General features: G+C 36.1%; 1 protein-coding gene across 3 annotated transcripts in view; it reads right to left on the bottom strand.

Annotated features, from left to right (window-relative positions):
• KCNT2 (potassium sodium-activated channel subfamily T member 2) overlaps positions 1 to 12,469 on the bottom strand; it is a 360,211-nt gene that overhangs the window by 223,710 nt on the left and 124,032 nt on the right. For all 3 annotated transcript variants that reach the window (XM_024738205.1, XM_024738206.1, XM_024738207.1), the window contains exons 4-5: positions 11,614 to 11,662; positions 9,189 to 9,248 (exon numbers count right to left, since the gene is read on the bottom strand). In XM_024738205.1, coding sequence (XP_024593973.1) covers positions 9,189 to 9,248; positions 11,614 to 11,662 — 109 coding nt within the window. The remainder of the gene's footprint in view (positions 1 to 9,188; positions 9,249 to 11,613; positions 11,663 to 12,469) is intronic.

The raw sequence follows: 12,469 nt of genomic DNA, 5'->3' as shown, positions 1-12,469 counted from the left end.
GCGACTCAATCTTAATTTTTTTACTATAATAATTACATTCACAAACTTTAAAGCATATCAAATAGTTCACAAACATATAACAATGTTCCTTGGAATTAACATTGTTTTTAGATTAATAAAATTTAAAGGGAGGATTTTCTCAATCTTCTGGATTCTAATTTTCCAACCCACATAGTGCAACAATGTTAATCAGGCCTGGCTACCTAATTTGTGGGGCTAAGGGCAAAATGAAAATGCAGGGCCTCTTAGCAGGGCCTCTTATTAACAAATTATGAATAACTTCAAGAAGGTGACATCAGAGCATTAAAACAAGCACAGGCCCTTCTAATTGTGCAGCTCTGGGCAACTGCACTGACTAACAGGTCATTCCTGAAACTTTCTTGAACGGTGTCTAGCAAAAAAGGACTCAGAACTTCCTAAAGCAGTTTATTCGTCTATGAAAACAAGAACTACCCATTAGTAAGGCAATTTGAAATCTGACTCCCTGTAATGTCTAATTATTTTGTGACACTGGCTATAATATTGGGATTCTTTATTTTTCTTGAGGTCCCAAAGCCTTTAAACATTACAATGATATAAAACACCTCCACTTCACAAGGCAAGTTCTAGATCAGCAATCGTCTGTGTGCTAAAGAGGTTTTGTTATCATTCGTTCATCACCCGTCTGCAAGCTGTATAAAGAGTGGAGGAGGGAGCAGGTGGAAGAAACAGAAGCAATGAGACCTCCTCTGTGTAGAGATACAAGGGTGCTGTGTTACTTCCCTCACCACATCCAGCTCAGTGAGGAGAGCTCGGGTGAACGACCCAGACAGCTGTGCTCAGACATGGGGGCTGCATTTGGCGAATGCTTAAAACATCATCAAAAAAACAGCAGAGCAAAGACAAAGAGGGTTGAGATGAGAACAGGCCACACTTATCCCAATCCTAAGAGGTACTTATTTTCTGCGGATGAGATATAGACCCTAAAGAATGAAACTTATGGCCATTCTAAGTTCACACTCAGGAGGGCTGTGTTCCTAAGGGGACATGGAACCGTGAGAGATGGTGGCCCTCAGGACCCCAGGGCCTGGGTCAGAGCCCTAGTGGCCAGCCTGAGGCTTGAGGCATCAAGGAGCTTTGGCCAAAGGCCTCAGGAGAACCACAAAAGCCCCGTTTGGACCTGCCATCAGAGCAACCCAACCGCAGACTGTTCTTGTGCCAGTAAGGCAACTTCGTCCCAGAAGCTGACCTCACTTCTCCCCATGCCTCCTCAGCCCTGAGGGACCAAAATCAGCTGGTGTCAAATAAGGGAGGAGGGGGAAAGAGGAGATAGCCCCCAAGATGATCCCCTGCCCCATGTGGTTCCAGGCCAAGAAAAAGCTAAAACTGGATAAGAATTTTAAATTTTTACATACTGATCATAATTTCTTAAGTACTAAACTGAGATTTGCATTGCGATTGAAAAGTCTAAAAAAGCTAAGATACCTGCCCAAGACTTCATCTGATGAGCATGGCTCATAAGGACAATGACTGGATTTGAAGGAGAAATGCAGGAAAACTAAAGCCTTTTCCTACTTGCACTGAGTCAGGCCTACCTATTCAACAGACCATTTATAATTGATCTTAATTAGGTGAAGCTCCTATTTTTTACTGCGCAGGTTAACATGACCATTTCTTGCATCAGTTTTTTACATGACTCTGATTCCAGAATGCTTAACACTTGCCTTACTCTCTCCCTACTGTGTTTTTACTTGTCATTGTACATTGTTCCTTGATGTCAATGATTCTGCACAGGAAAAGAGACCGCTGTGACCAGAAGAAGACGGCAGGGTGGAGTGGGGAGGGGTACGAGTACAGTTACCACTGGTCATACGGCAGGATCTTTCTACGAATACACAGCAAGATTAGTTCGTTTTCTTAGCTGTGGCACACTGGAAAGTTTAGCTCATAGTAAACCAAAAGCCTTTCTATCTCTAATGTCCCTCTTCATTTCCATTTATAACACACCAATTTGATTTTTGTGATTTTTTTCTCAAACCAGTAAAAGAGTCTCATGACTGGTATGTGACTTGGTTGGGTTCACTTCTGATTTACCTTCCATATTAAAGCCAGGGAATTATTTCTAAAGTTCCAAATTTCCATTGCCATCATATTAACATCCAAACTCCTCATTACATCATATGAAGTTTCATAACTTGGACTCTGGCTACTGGTTTGGTTTGTACCTACTACATTCCTAGCCCACCTTGAATTCGGCTACAGATTCATCACATGTAAAACTGATTTTGATGCAGTTCTCTGAACACACTACACTGTTTCATACTTTTACAACTTTGCTCACATACTTGTCCCTCTGCTTGGAATGTCTCAGTCCCCATACCTTCACCACTAACTACCTGGATATATCTTTGTAACATTTTATAAAACTTATTTGTTTATATGACATTTGGACTCAATAAGGATGTTAACGAATAGATGAAACTTTCAAATATCTTATACATATTCTTCCCTTCTTGGTATAATTAATTTTTGACCTTAAACATTTATATTTCTTTCTATTGGATCCAAGTGGAAACCCCTGAAAGAATATTAGTGTTTAAAGCCTTCCTGGTGCAATTATAAATAAGTTGTTAAACTTATGGCCACAAAGCTCAACAGGTTTTCTGGAAGAAAGCATTTCAAGAATACTTGGCTATATACCCATCTTAGGTAATCTCATCTATGTGTCAACTTCAACATATCGTCAATAATAAACCAATGCCTTCCAATGTTATATCTCTAGCTCAGATCAATATTCTATCTGAGAATCTCTTTCAGATCTCCACTGCCTAATCCACTGCTTCACACAGATGCCTCAAAGGCACCCTGTGGGTAATATGCCTAAAAGTAAAATTTAAACGACAATGAAAACAAGACAATCCGAAACCTATGGGATGCAGAAAAAGCATTTCTAAGAGGGAAGTTTACAGCAATACAATCCTACCTCAAGAAACAAGAAAAATCTCAAATAAACAACCCATCCTTATACCTAAAGCAACTAGAGAAAGAAGAACAAACAAAACCCAAAGATAGTAGAAGGAAAGAAATCATAAAGATCGAAATAAATGAAATAGAGATGACTCATCTTGATGACTCAGACTCACCAAGAAAAAAAGGGAGAGGATTCAAATCAATAAAATTAGAAATGAAAAAAGAGAAGTTACAACAGACACCACAGAAATACAAAGGATCATAAGAGACTAACAAGCAACTCTATGCCAATAAAATAGACTACCTAAAAGTAAAATTTATGATGTTTGCCCTGACTGGTTCTCCAGTAACAGAAACCAAAAGTTCTGGAGAAACTCTTTACACCTTCCTTTCACATGCTAAACAAGAATAATTCGACAATAAGACTTCCTGATTCATATATGGACCTTGAGTCCTCCGGTTCTCATTCTAATGCTAATCCCACTCCAGCCTCCTAACCGGTCTCCTCCCCTTCCTTCTTGCCCCATTCCCATTCACCTCCCACAATGTTACCAGGAATACGTTTCTAAGGCACATCTCATGTGCCAATCCCTACCCCTCACCCCACGCCACCCCCACTCACTTTGTAACTCTTGAACAATTCAGACACTTGCACAGCGAAACACAGATTCTATTACAACCTACAAAAGGCAACATATCATTTAGCTCTCCTTGTCCTCTCCCCCCGAATTTTAAAGATCATTCTTTCCTAAGACCTTCCACTCCTCATGTATGCCAGGGCCTTGGCACGTGCTTTTTAAGAGACTTGGAAAATCTCCACCTTCCTTTCCAATTTCCCTTTGTCTAGTTAATTCACACACATCTTTCAGCTCTTAACTCAAAATGTTTTGAGTGTTTTGAGGCTTTCCTTGCCCCCTCACTGCACACACACCAGACAAGATCAGATTCCCACACTAGGTTTTTCTATCTTCATCAACATCCTTCTCATTCCTTTTTTTGTTTGTTTTTATATATTTAATCAACACTTGATTTTAATGTCATGAGGTCCAGGTGAGAGCATCTGTTTAGTTCAGGATTCTTTGCTCTGTTCCTAGCACAGTCCTTGACAGCCTGAAGCTCCTCAATAAAAACTAGAACGGCATTATGTCAAACACGCTCCTGTGGATTCATAGCTAATGTGTGTGTATTTGTAGCAAATAAGGAATTTCCCCCTGAGGACTAATTTTCACAATATAAAATTATACAGGGAGGCAACGTACTCATTGCTAAAAATAAGCGAATAACTTTTCGATTATATTCATTAGGTTTAATTCTAAGATCTCAGGTTGTCTTCTGAACATTCATAAATTATCTCCCCTAAGATAAGCTGATGAAAAATAGATAGAAAAATTATCCAAAAGTTGCATTGGCTATTAGAGAGTCCCCATGGGCCTGCATCATATAAATCCACATGATAAAAGTAATTATGGTGGAAAAAGAAAGCCTAAATCTGGAGAATGCGGCTACCTAGAGAAGCATGAAATAAGATCCAAAAGGCAGGCATATGCCTTTCAAAGTTAAGTTAAATACCTGTTTCACTTAATCTTATTTTCCTGAATGAGATGAAAGGCATTAGTCTCCTTCCAAATGGTAACCTAAAGAAAAAAAAGTTTCTAAAAAGTAGGTTTTTCTGTTCTAAGCGTGTAGAGCTCTCTGTGTTCCTCTCCTTATTGACAGAATTCAGTAAAATAAAAATAAAACCTAATCTAACCATTCTACAACATTTGGTATGGATGTAACCTTCCTTAACCAATAAAAATGCAGGACAACAGGTGATTTTCTAAGATGTACCAGGCTTTTATTTTTATCATAAAAGAAAGTGCAAGTTTGGAACTATTATCTAGGTAACTCTAAAAAGCACTTTAAAAATTATAAGATTTATGGTAATTTAGTTGTTAGCCCAGGATGGAACATGGGACTTTTAAAAAGCATTTTCTTCTATAATATTAAGAATACCTATATTTAAAATATTTAACCAAAAAGACTAATAACTTACTTTCCTTCAGTGAGTTTAAATAATGGAGTAACCCTATGGCAGTCTTTTGTATTTCTGAATGTAAACTCAACAACATTTAGATTTACCATTTCCATGGCATGGTAAGCAGAATCACCAGGATCTAGGCGTCCTAGTCCAAATCCTTTGTTCTTTCCAGAAATAAGCCCATCATGATGTTAACATTTCAAAACTGTTGCTTTTTCATAAAGCGATTACTGTATAGAAAAAAGAATTGTAGATTTAACCAAAGCCTTCTAGGTGTGCTGAACTTTTGTTTTCAGAGATTTGGAAATTATGCCAGGGTGTGTTTTTGTTTCCTTTTGAGTTAATGAATGTATGTGTATAAATAGAGTTCTATTTTGAAAGCAGCTGATAAAGACATATAGGGTATCTATCTGACAGAAGAATAAGAACTTCCCTGTTGGGCAATCCCTGCGACTATTTTGACAAACAGCGACAAATAAACATGAATTGAATGATGATTTAACTTCAGACCTGCAATTCTGTATGACAGAGGACAAAATAAGTGGATGTAACGGATTTGTAAGTTATTATCTGCTAACCTCAACATACACTTTTAAGAGTTTTTGCTCATTTTGCTTTTACTCATTAGTCTTTTGATTTAAAAAAAACTATAGTCTCCATGATAGTTTAAACTTTTTTAATTGTTAAGGATTAAGTCATGCTTATTTCAGAAAGTCTAATTTTAAGAACTATAAAGTACTTACAAATAAAGTATTAAATTCATTTTAAAATATCACATATATACATATATGTTGTATATGTAAATATATACATTATCTGTATATATATATGCAGATGTAAACAAATATGAGAAAATTGTATGTTGATTTGCTATTGATATTTCAGAACTAGAAATATCAAAGAGCAATATTAGAAATGGATTTCATTACTAATGCAATATCCATTTCTGCATACCTATCTATAATTTTTCTTAAAAGTCTACTTTGAGAGAAGGACCTCATTTGAAGTTCTGCTGTATGGATTTGCATTATATATATGCCATAAATAGTTATCAATTATTTAATTTTTTCATTCCAAAAAATGTATCCAACAGTTTATTGAAAGGGTCAGAAGAGTTCATGAATTTGACTGAATATATGAAAGGAAAAGAAGGTAATTAACAGCAACCTGTCCTTCCAATGTCACATAACTCCTTTTTATCTTTTGTGTTGTAACACACAGGACTCTCACCATGAACCTCTCCTCCATCTAGACATTAATGTTTATGAAGGTCAGAATGAAAATATTATATGTCATCTAGCTCTACCTGCTAGGTCTTTGCTCTCATTTTATAAATGGCAGGAATTAATTGATTACAAATGTCAGCACCACATAATTACAATGGAAAATTATAATTCCATCTTGAATCTCTTCGTGCTTTTTAAATGACTGCTATTAGCAAAGCACCAAAGTTAATTTCATATTCCTTTTTAGTTTGAATTTGGAGCACATACATTCACCAATGCAGATTAATATTTTGGCCAGTTTATGCATTTGTACATACTCTTGTACTAGCGGAAGAGATTTCATTAAATTACAAAAAAACACCCACATGCCTAATTTTTTAGTATGTCACTTTTTGCGTATCATATTCAACATTTATCACATACTTGAATACTAAAGACCTTAGAAGATAACATCTTGGATGTTAATTTACTTGATTTTTATTTTATTCTTCTAGGTATCCAAAATCCAGATTTGTCAATCAGTACATATTTATAGAGCACCTATTCTGACAAGAAGATATACTAATAAGCCATTAAAAGATCCCTCCTCAACATCTTATTCTATAGTGTCCATCACTACGCTAGTATTTTCTAAGTAATTTAGGATTAAGTGACCAGCTATGTGCAAGATCTTTCAGCTTCCTCCTCTAACTTCAAAATATTCTTTCAGGCACCATTTTCCATCTCCTGTGCTCTCAGAAAAGAACAGAATGTATCCAAAGCTACTTAGTAGTCCTCAACTTCCTGTTCTAGCTTATTCTTACTTTTTATAAACCTTGCTTCATCCATCATTTTTTCCTGTCCCCTCTACTTGCTCTCTTTAAAAGATGCATATTTTTATCATCGTGAGGCAATCTTCCACCTCATTATATTGCCTCTAGGGAGCTCCTGTACCAGTCAATCAACATTCTTCATTTGACAATTTTACTCTCAACTGTATTCCATTGAAATTGGGCTCTTAAGGGTGAATAACAAATGATCTCCCAAATTGTAAACCCAAAAGCCTTTCTCAAGCTTCTTACTAAACTTTCCAAGGTTCCCATGCTTTCATTTAACACTTTTCTTCCCTAGACATTTCTAACATCCTATTTTTCTCATAAATATTAAATCAATCCATCTGTATTATTTTTGGAAGGCACTCACTCTTTTCTTTCTACACTTTCTAATTCATCAATCTCACCTTATTAGACACTGGCCTTATGTTCTTTAGGCGGAGTTAATGAGAGTTTTAAAAAGGAAGCCAGCGGAAAAGGTGAAAGAGTTTGTAAAGACTTCTTGCCCTAAATTTTGGATTAAAAAGTAGTCTAGGGAATGTTATCTTCAAAACCTTATGTTATGAAGTGAGAAAGAAATTTATATGGTGGATAAGAATTCCCCCAAAACAGAACCTTGAGTGCACTTGTTGACGTCGTACGTGCAGAACCTGCGAACTGGAAATCCGTGATGACTATGACAACCATTCTGATGACTTCCCACGCTTCTCACCTATCCCTCTGTCTGTCCTCATTGCTCGGTTCTTCCTATGGACACACTATAAGCATCTTCATTAACGTGGGCCTTCTCTTCTCCATTGGCTACTATCCCATCCTTAATGGACTTGCATGCTTCCTTCATCATCTCTATGGAAATGACTGTCAATTCTTAATAAATCTCTCCTGCAAGTCCCAGATCCTCCTTTTCAATTGCCTGCATGTCACAGCTATTTGTCCAAAAATACCTCAGATTCATCATTTCCAAAACCATTTCCGTTATTCCACCTATCTCGACCCCAGTCTGATTTTTTTCTTGATGTAACTTTTCTTGGTTTTACTGCCTTGTTCCCAGTCATTTGGATTTAGGAAATCTTAAAATGATTTTTGACATTTTCTTCACCTCATCTATTTCAACTAATCAGTTGATGATTTCTTTAGTTTCTACCTTCATGACTTATCTTGCATTGAATGTATTCCTTTCACCCAGCCAAAGCTTCACTCGAAGTTTTCCTTTCATACTGCAAATGCATCTTAACTGAGCATGTAGTTTTCAGTGTCATGTCTCTTTGACCTGTGCTGCACAGATGTTCTGAACTAATACTCCTAAAACTTAGTTACAATTATAGAACTCTCGCGTTCAACATCCTGCATCAACTTCCCACTGTAAGTTGCCGTACAAGGCCCTCACTATATTGTCCCATCTTTTTCCACCAATATTTTCCTACATATGCCATACTCTGCCCAAACCTAAGTACTTATTCATTCTTCCAATTTTATATGCACATTCCTTCTTTTATGCCTTTGCTAATTCTATAAATCCCTGATGTTCTGCCTTTTCATCTTTCTTTAGTGAAGTTACTGATTCAAGGATTCTGCTTAAATCAGTCTTTTCGCCTCTCTCTACGAAGCCCCACAGGACTTTATTTGCACCTCACAGGAAGTACCTATTATTCAGCCTTGTATTATTATTGTCTATATAATTTTCTCCTGCCCACCCCACTTTCTAGATTGTAAATTCAATGAGAAAAAAACAATGCACAGTGTGGTGCTCTTCATCAAATAAGAACTTAATAAACATTTGTTAAATTGGGTTAGCCAAGCAAACCTTCGCCAAAACTGAAGGGAATTCATTAAAATAATTCCTAACAGACATGTTTTTCTCCCTCAGTGTTTCCTGTACAGATCAGGAAAAGAGATGGAGAACAATAAAAAGCCAAACCATTCCATCTGCTTGTCTCATATGAGCATGTACGTAATGGGTAAATTAGCCCATGGGAATTAGCGAAGTATGTTTAAGCCACCGAGGAAAACATTACTGTGTTACCACAGCTTTTTATCACATACTGGAGAGGTTCAAAACAGTTAAAGGGGTTTAAGAAGAGCTTGCTTTATCCCCAGAGTATGAATTATAAATAGAGGAATACTGGGTCAACGCTAGTAATGTGTTCTACCAGCAGAAAACTTCTAATTAAAATAACTTACCTTATAACTGAGATAACCAAGTAGTATTGTTTCAAAGAGACTTATCAATGCCACTGAAACCTAAAATATAAATTATACCTTAATGAGAAAATCCAACAAAATCAAAATATATATTCTGATTACAATACTTTTAACTTTATAAATATGTGCATATATGTGTGTATATGCAATATATACTTATATATATATCATATATGATATGTATATATATATATATATATGATATAGGAGGTGCTATGTGGCACTTTAATTTCTACATACAGGTGGTAGGCAGCAGGCTGTCCCAGGCACTACAGCTTAGTTTTTATAATTTCTAATACTCCTCACTAAATCTTTTTAAGTTTATTACCACAAATGTAAATGTGGGATTGGAACAGTCAGATGGCTGGAATCTTCACCATACGTAAAGAATAGGTTTTGTTTGTGTGTGTATTCTTAATACACACAATCACACACAACTGTCCCATCACAAATAATGCTCTCCCCCAGCCACACCACCACCATCTCAGTACACCCACCAAAAATGGCAGTTCCCTTCAGAAAATAAAAGAATACAAGCTTGGAGTTAAAGGATACTTTCCATCCTATCACCCACTTCAAACAAAATGAAACATCCTCAAACACTAAACAAAATAGTCCATGTCAGCACTTCAAGATAGTTTCAGATTTTATTTGAATGGACTTCACAGCCAATTCCCCTTCTGCCGCTGGACATGGGCATCCTGCAGCCCCCTAGACAAGCTTCCACTTTTCTCTCTATTCTCTACTCTTTATACAGTTTCCTCTGCTCAGCTACCAAAGAGCTATGATTGCAACAGAAAAAGTAACCAGTAAAGACATCCAAATTATTTTGTGTTACAGACCCTAAGCACTTCAGGGGACAGGAATATAATCAAAATAAGCAAGCATCAACATGAAATAACTGAGGTAACAAATATATTTGTTCATAGATTTGTGAGAGTACAGTCAATCTGCATTAGAAAGGCAGATACCATAGAGTTTTAGATTCTGACTCCTGTTGGAATGAAAACTTTGATTTAGGTAAAATATAAGGAGAATTTTAAAACATATGAATGCATGACAATCTAAGTAAAATAAGTCCAGAAGTACATACAGTAGACAGATAGTAAAATAGAAATTTTTCACTTTTTCAATTTTCTCCACAAATTCTCTAAATCATAATCTCTTACTTTTTCTAGAGGTACACATTGTTAGATGATCTTGAGACCACTTTTAGCATGAATTGCCCAAAATCCTATGTGAAAATGAGTGTTTTTATTATTTTAGAATATCACTATCAGATAAAAAGCAATTTGAACAGATCAAAATATATTTCAAGGTCATATATAACTATTCATAAAAATATTAACTTACTTTACAAGTGTGTACGGCACTGAAATGAAAGTCAGTAAAAAACATAAAACACAACTTGACTTCAATAAAATACAAAATATGCAGACATAGTAAAGACTTGATTCATAGTTATAATCACAATGCATACATAATTAAAATAATTCATTGTCACATATAAAATGTACAGACCTCACAGTCAACCTGACTTTAAAAGACAACCCAAACATTTGATTTTAAAGTATTTTAAAGGTTGTTTATACACAGTGAGACTTGAGTCCTTCCATTTCTTCCAGACTCAACTGTTTTTAATCTTAGAGACTCTCTTCTTTGAATGATTTTTGCTTTTGAAAAACAATAGAAACTAAAAAGTATCTGCAGAGACACGAGTAGAGGAGATGGGAAGTTGTAAAAAGTTTGCCTGGCATGAAATTCAACAAAAAAAGGAACAAAGATAGATCCAGAGGACTCCAGGGAACACCACAACAATGTACTTCAGACACACTGTGCTCCACAGGTTCCCTTACTCCTTCTTCAAGACTCCTTTTATGCCAGGGCACACTTTTTGTTTTATTTACAAAATTATCTGCTTAGGGACCAAGCTCTTCCTATTGGTAATATGAACTGTTTGTTCATTTGTTTATTCATTTAACAATTATTTATTGAGATTCTACCATGTTCCCAACATTGAGCACATAAGGTAAAAAATGCAAACATGGTTATGGGCTTTTGATTAATTTTTCAAAGATGATATAACCTAAGACTTTAGGAATGCTTAAAGTAGTTTGGGGAACTTGTTGTGCCTTCAAACAAGGTTGGGTTTACTTTAGTTTCCTTCAGATCCTCAAAAGCTTTCTGAAGTCTAAACCTGATCATGAGGAAATTCTCAAAAGGTAGAATGGAGGGCTCACGTAGACATGAAGAAAGGAATAAAAATTTTAAGATGTGCATCAAGATTAATTAAACAATAAACGAAAACTCATTTTTAATGTCAAAACTTTTCTCCCTGGTAGTATTGCTCAGTAAAATATAAATAAATCCAGAAATATAGGAATACAACAAAATTGTACATAACCTGTAAGCCCCATAAAGGTAGACTTCTGTTCACCCAAAAGATATGAGACCTATGAAAAGAATAATAAGACATTAGTTTTTTTTAATGAAAAAAGCATTCATTTTCACATTTTCACTAAAGTTGGAAATATTTAAATATTGTTACCATAAAAAAACAATAAAATACCATAACTAAAATTAGAAAAAAAATCTTACATTGCTTCAATTTTCTTTTTGGTAATACTCGTCTCTGTTCCAGGAAAAAAAAACCCTTTTTAATTTTGTTTTCCGTCTCATGTTAATCATGTAAGAAAAGACAATGGGCCCTTATTTAAGGAGTGAGGATGGCCAGGGTAGAAAAACTCAAACCACCTGCTAATCAACTCTCCATTGAAAAGCTACTTAAGGCTCTTCCATAAACTCTAGGACTTTGTTATTTTTAACACAATATATCGGCAACACACATTCAACAGCTGAAATAATCAGAAGAAAGTCAGTGACTCAGATTGCAGAGCACATTTATATTCAGATTTGAATCTTTATAAAATATTTAATATATCACCCCAAAACCTGTGACTGAGGTTAGCATAAAACATTATGCAGGGGCTTCCCTGGTGGCGCAGTGGTTGAGGGTCCGCCTGCCGATGCAGGGTACACGGGTTCGTGCCCCCCGTCCGGGAAGATCCCACATGCCGCGGAGTGGCTGGGCCCGTGAGCCATGGCCGCTGAGCCTGCGCGTCAGGAGCCTGTGCTCCGCAACGGGAGAGGCCACGACAGTGAGAGGCCCGCATACCGCAAAAAAAAAAAAAAAAAACATTATGCAGGACAAGGAGTAATTGTCCTTAAATGTCTCTTAAAAATCCTATTATCTCTGACGT

This window comes from Neophocaena asiaeorientalis, unplaced genomic scaffold (genome assembly GCF_003031525.2).
Source record: "Neophocaena asiaeorientalis asiaeorientalis breed wild unplaced genomic scaffold, Neophocaena_asiaeorientalis_V1.1 scaffold25, whole genome shotgun sequence".
Taxonomy (NCBI): Eukaryota; Metazoa; Chordata; class Mammalia; order Artiodactyla; family Phocoenidae; genus Neophocaena; species Neophocaena asiaeorientalis.
The sequence above is the reverse complement of the archived record's forward strand: the minus strand, read 5'-3'. Positions and strand labels throughout refer to the sequence as shown.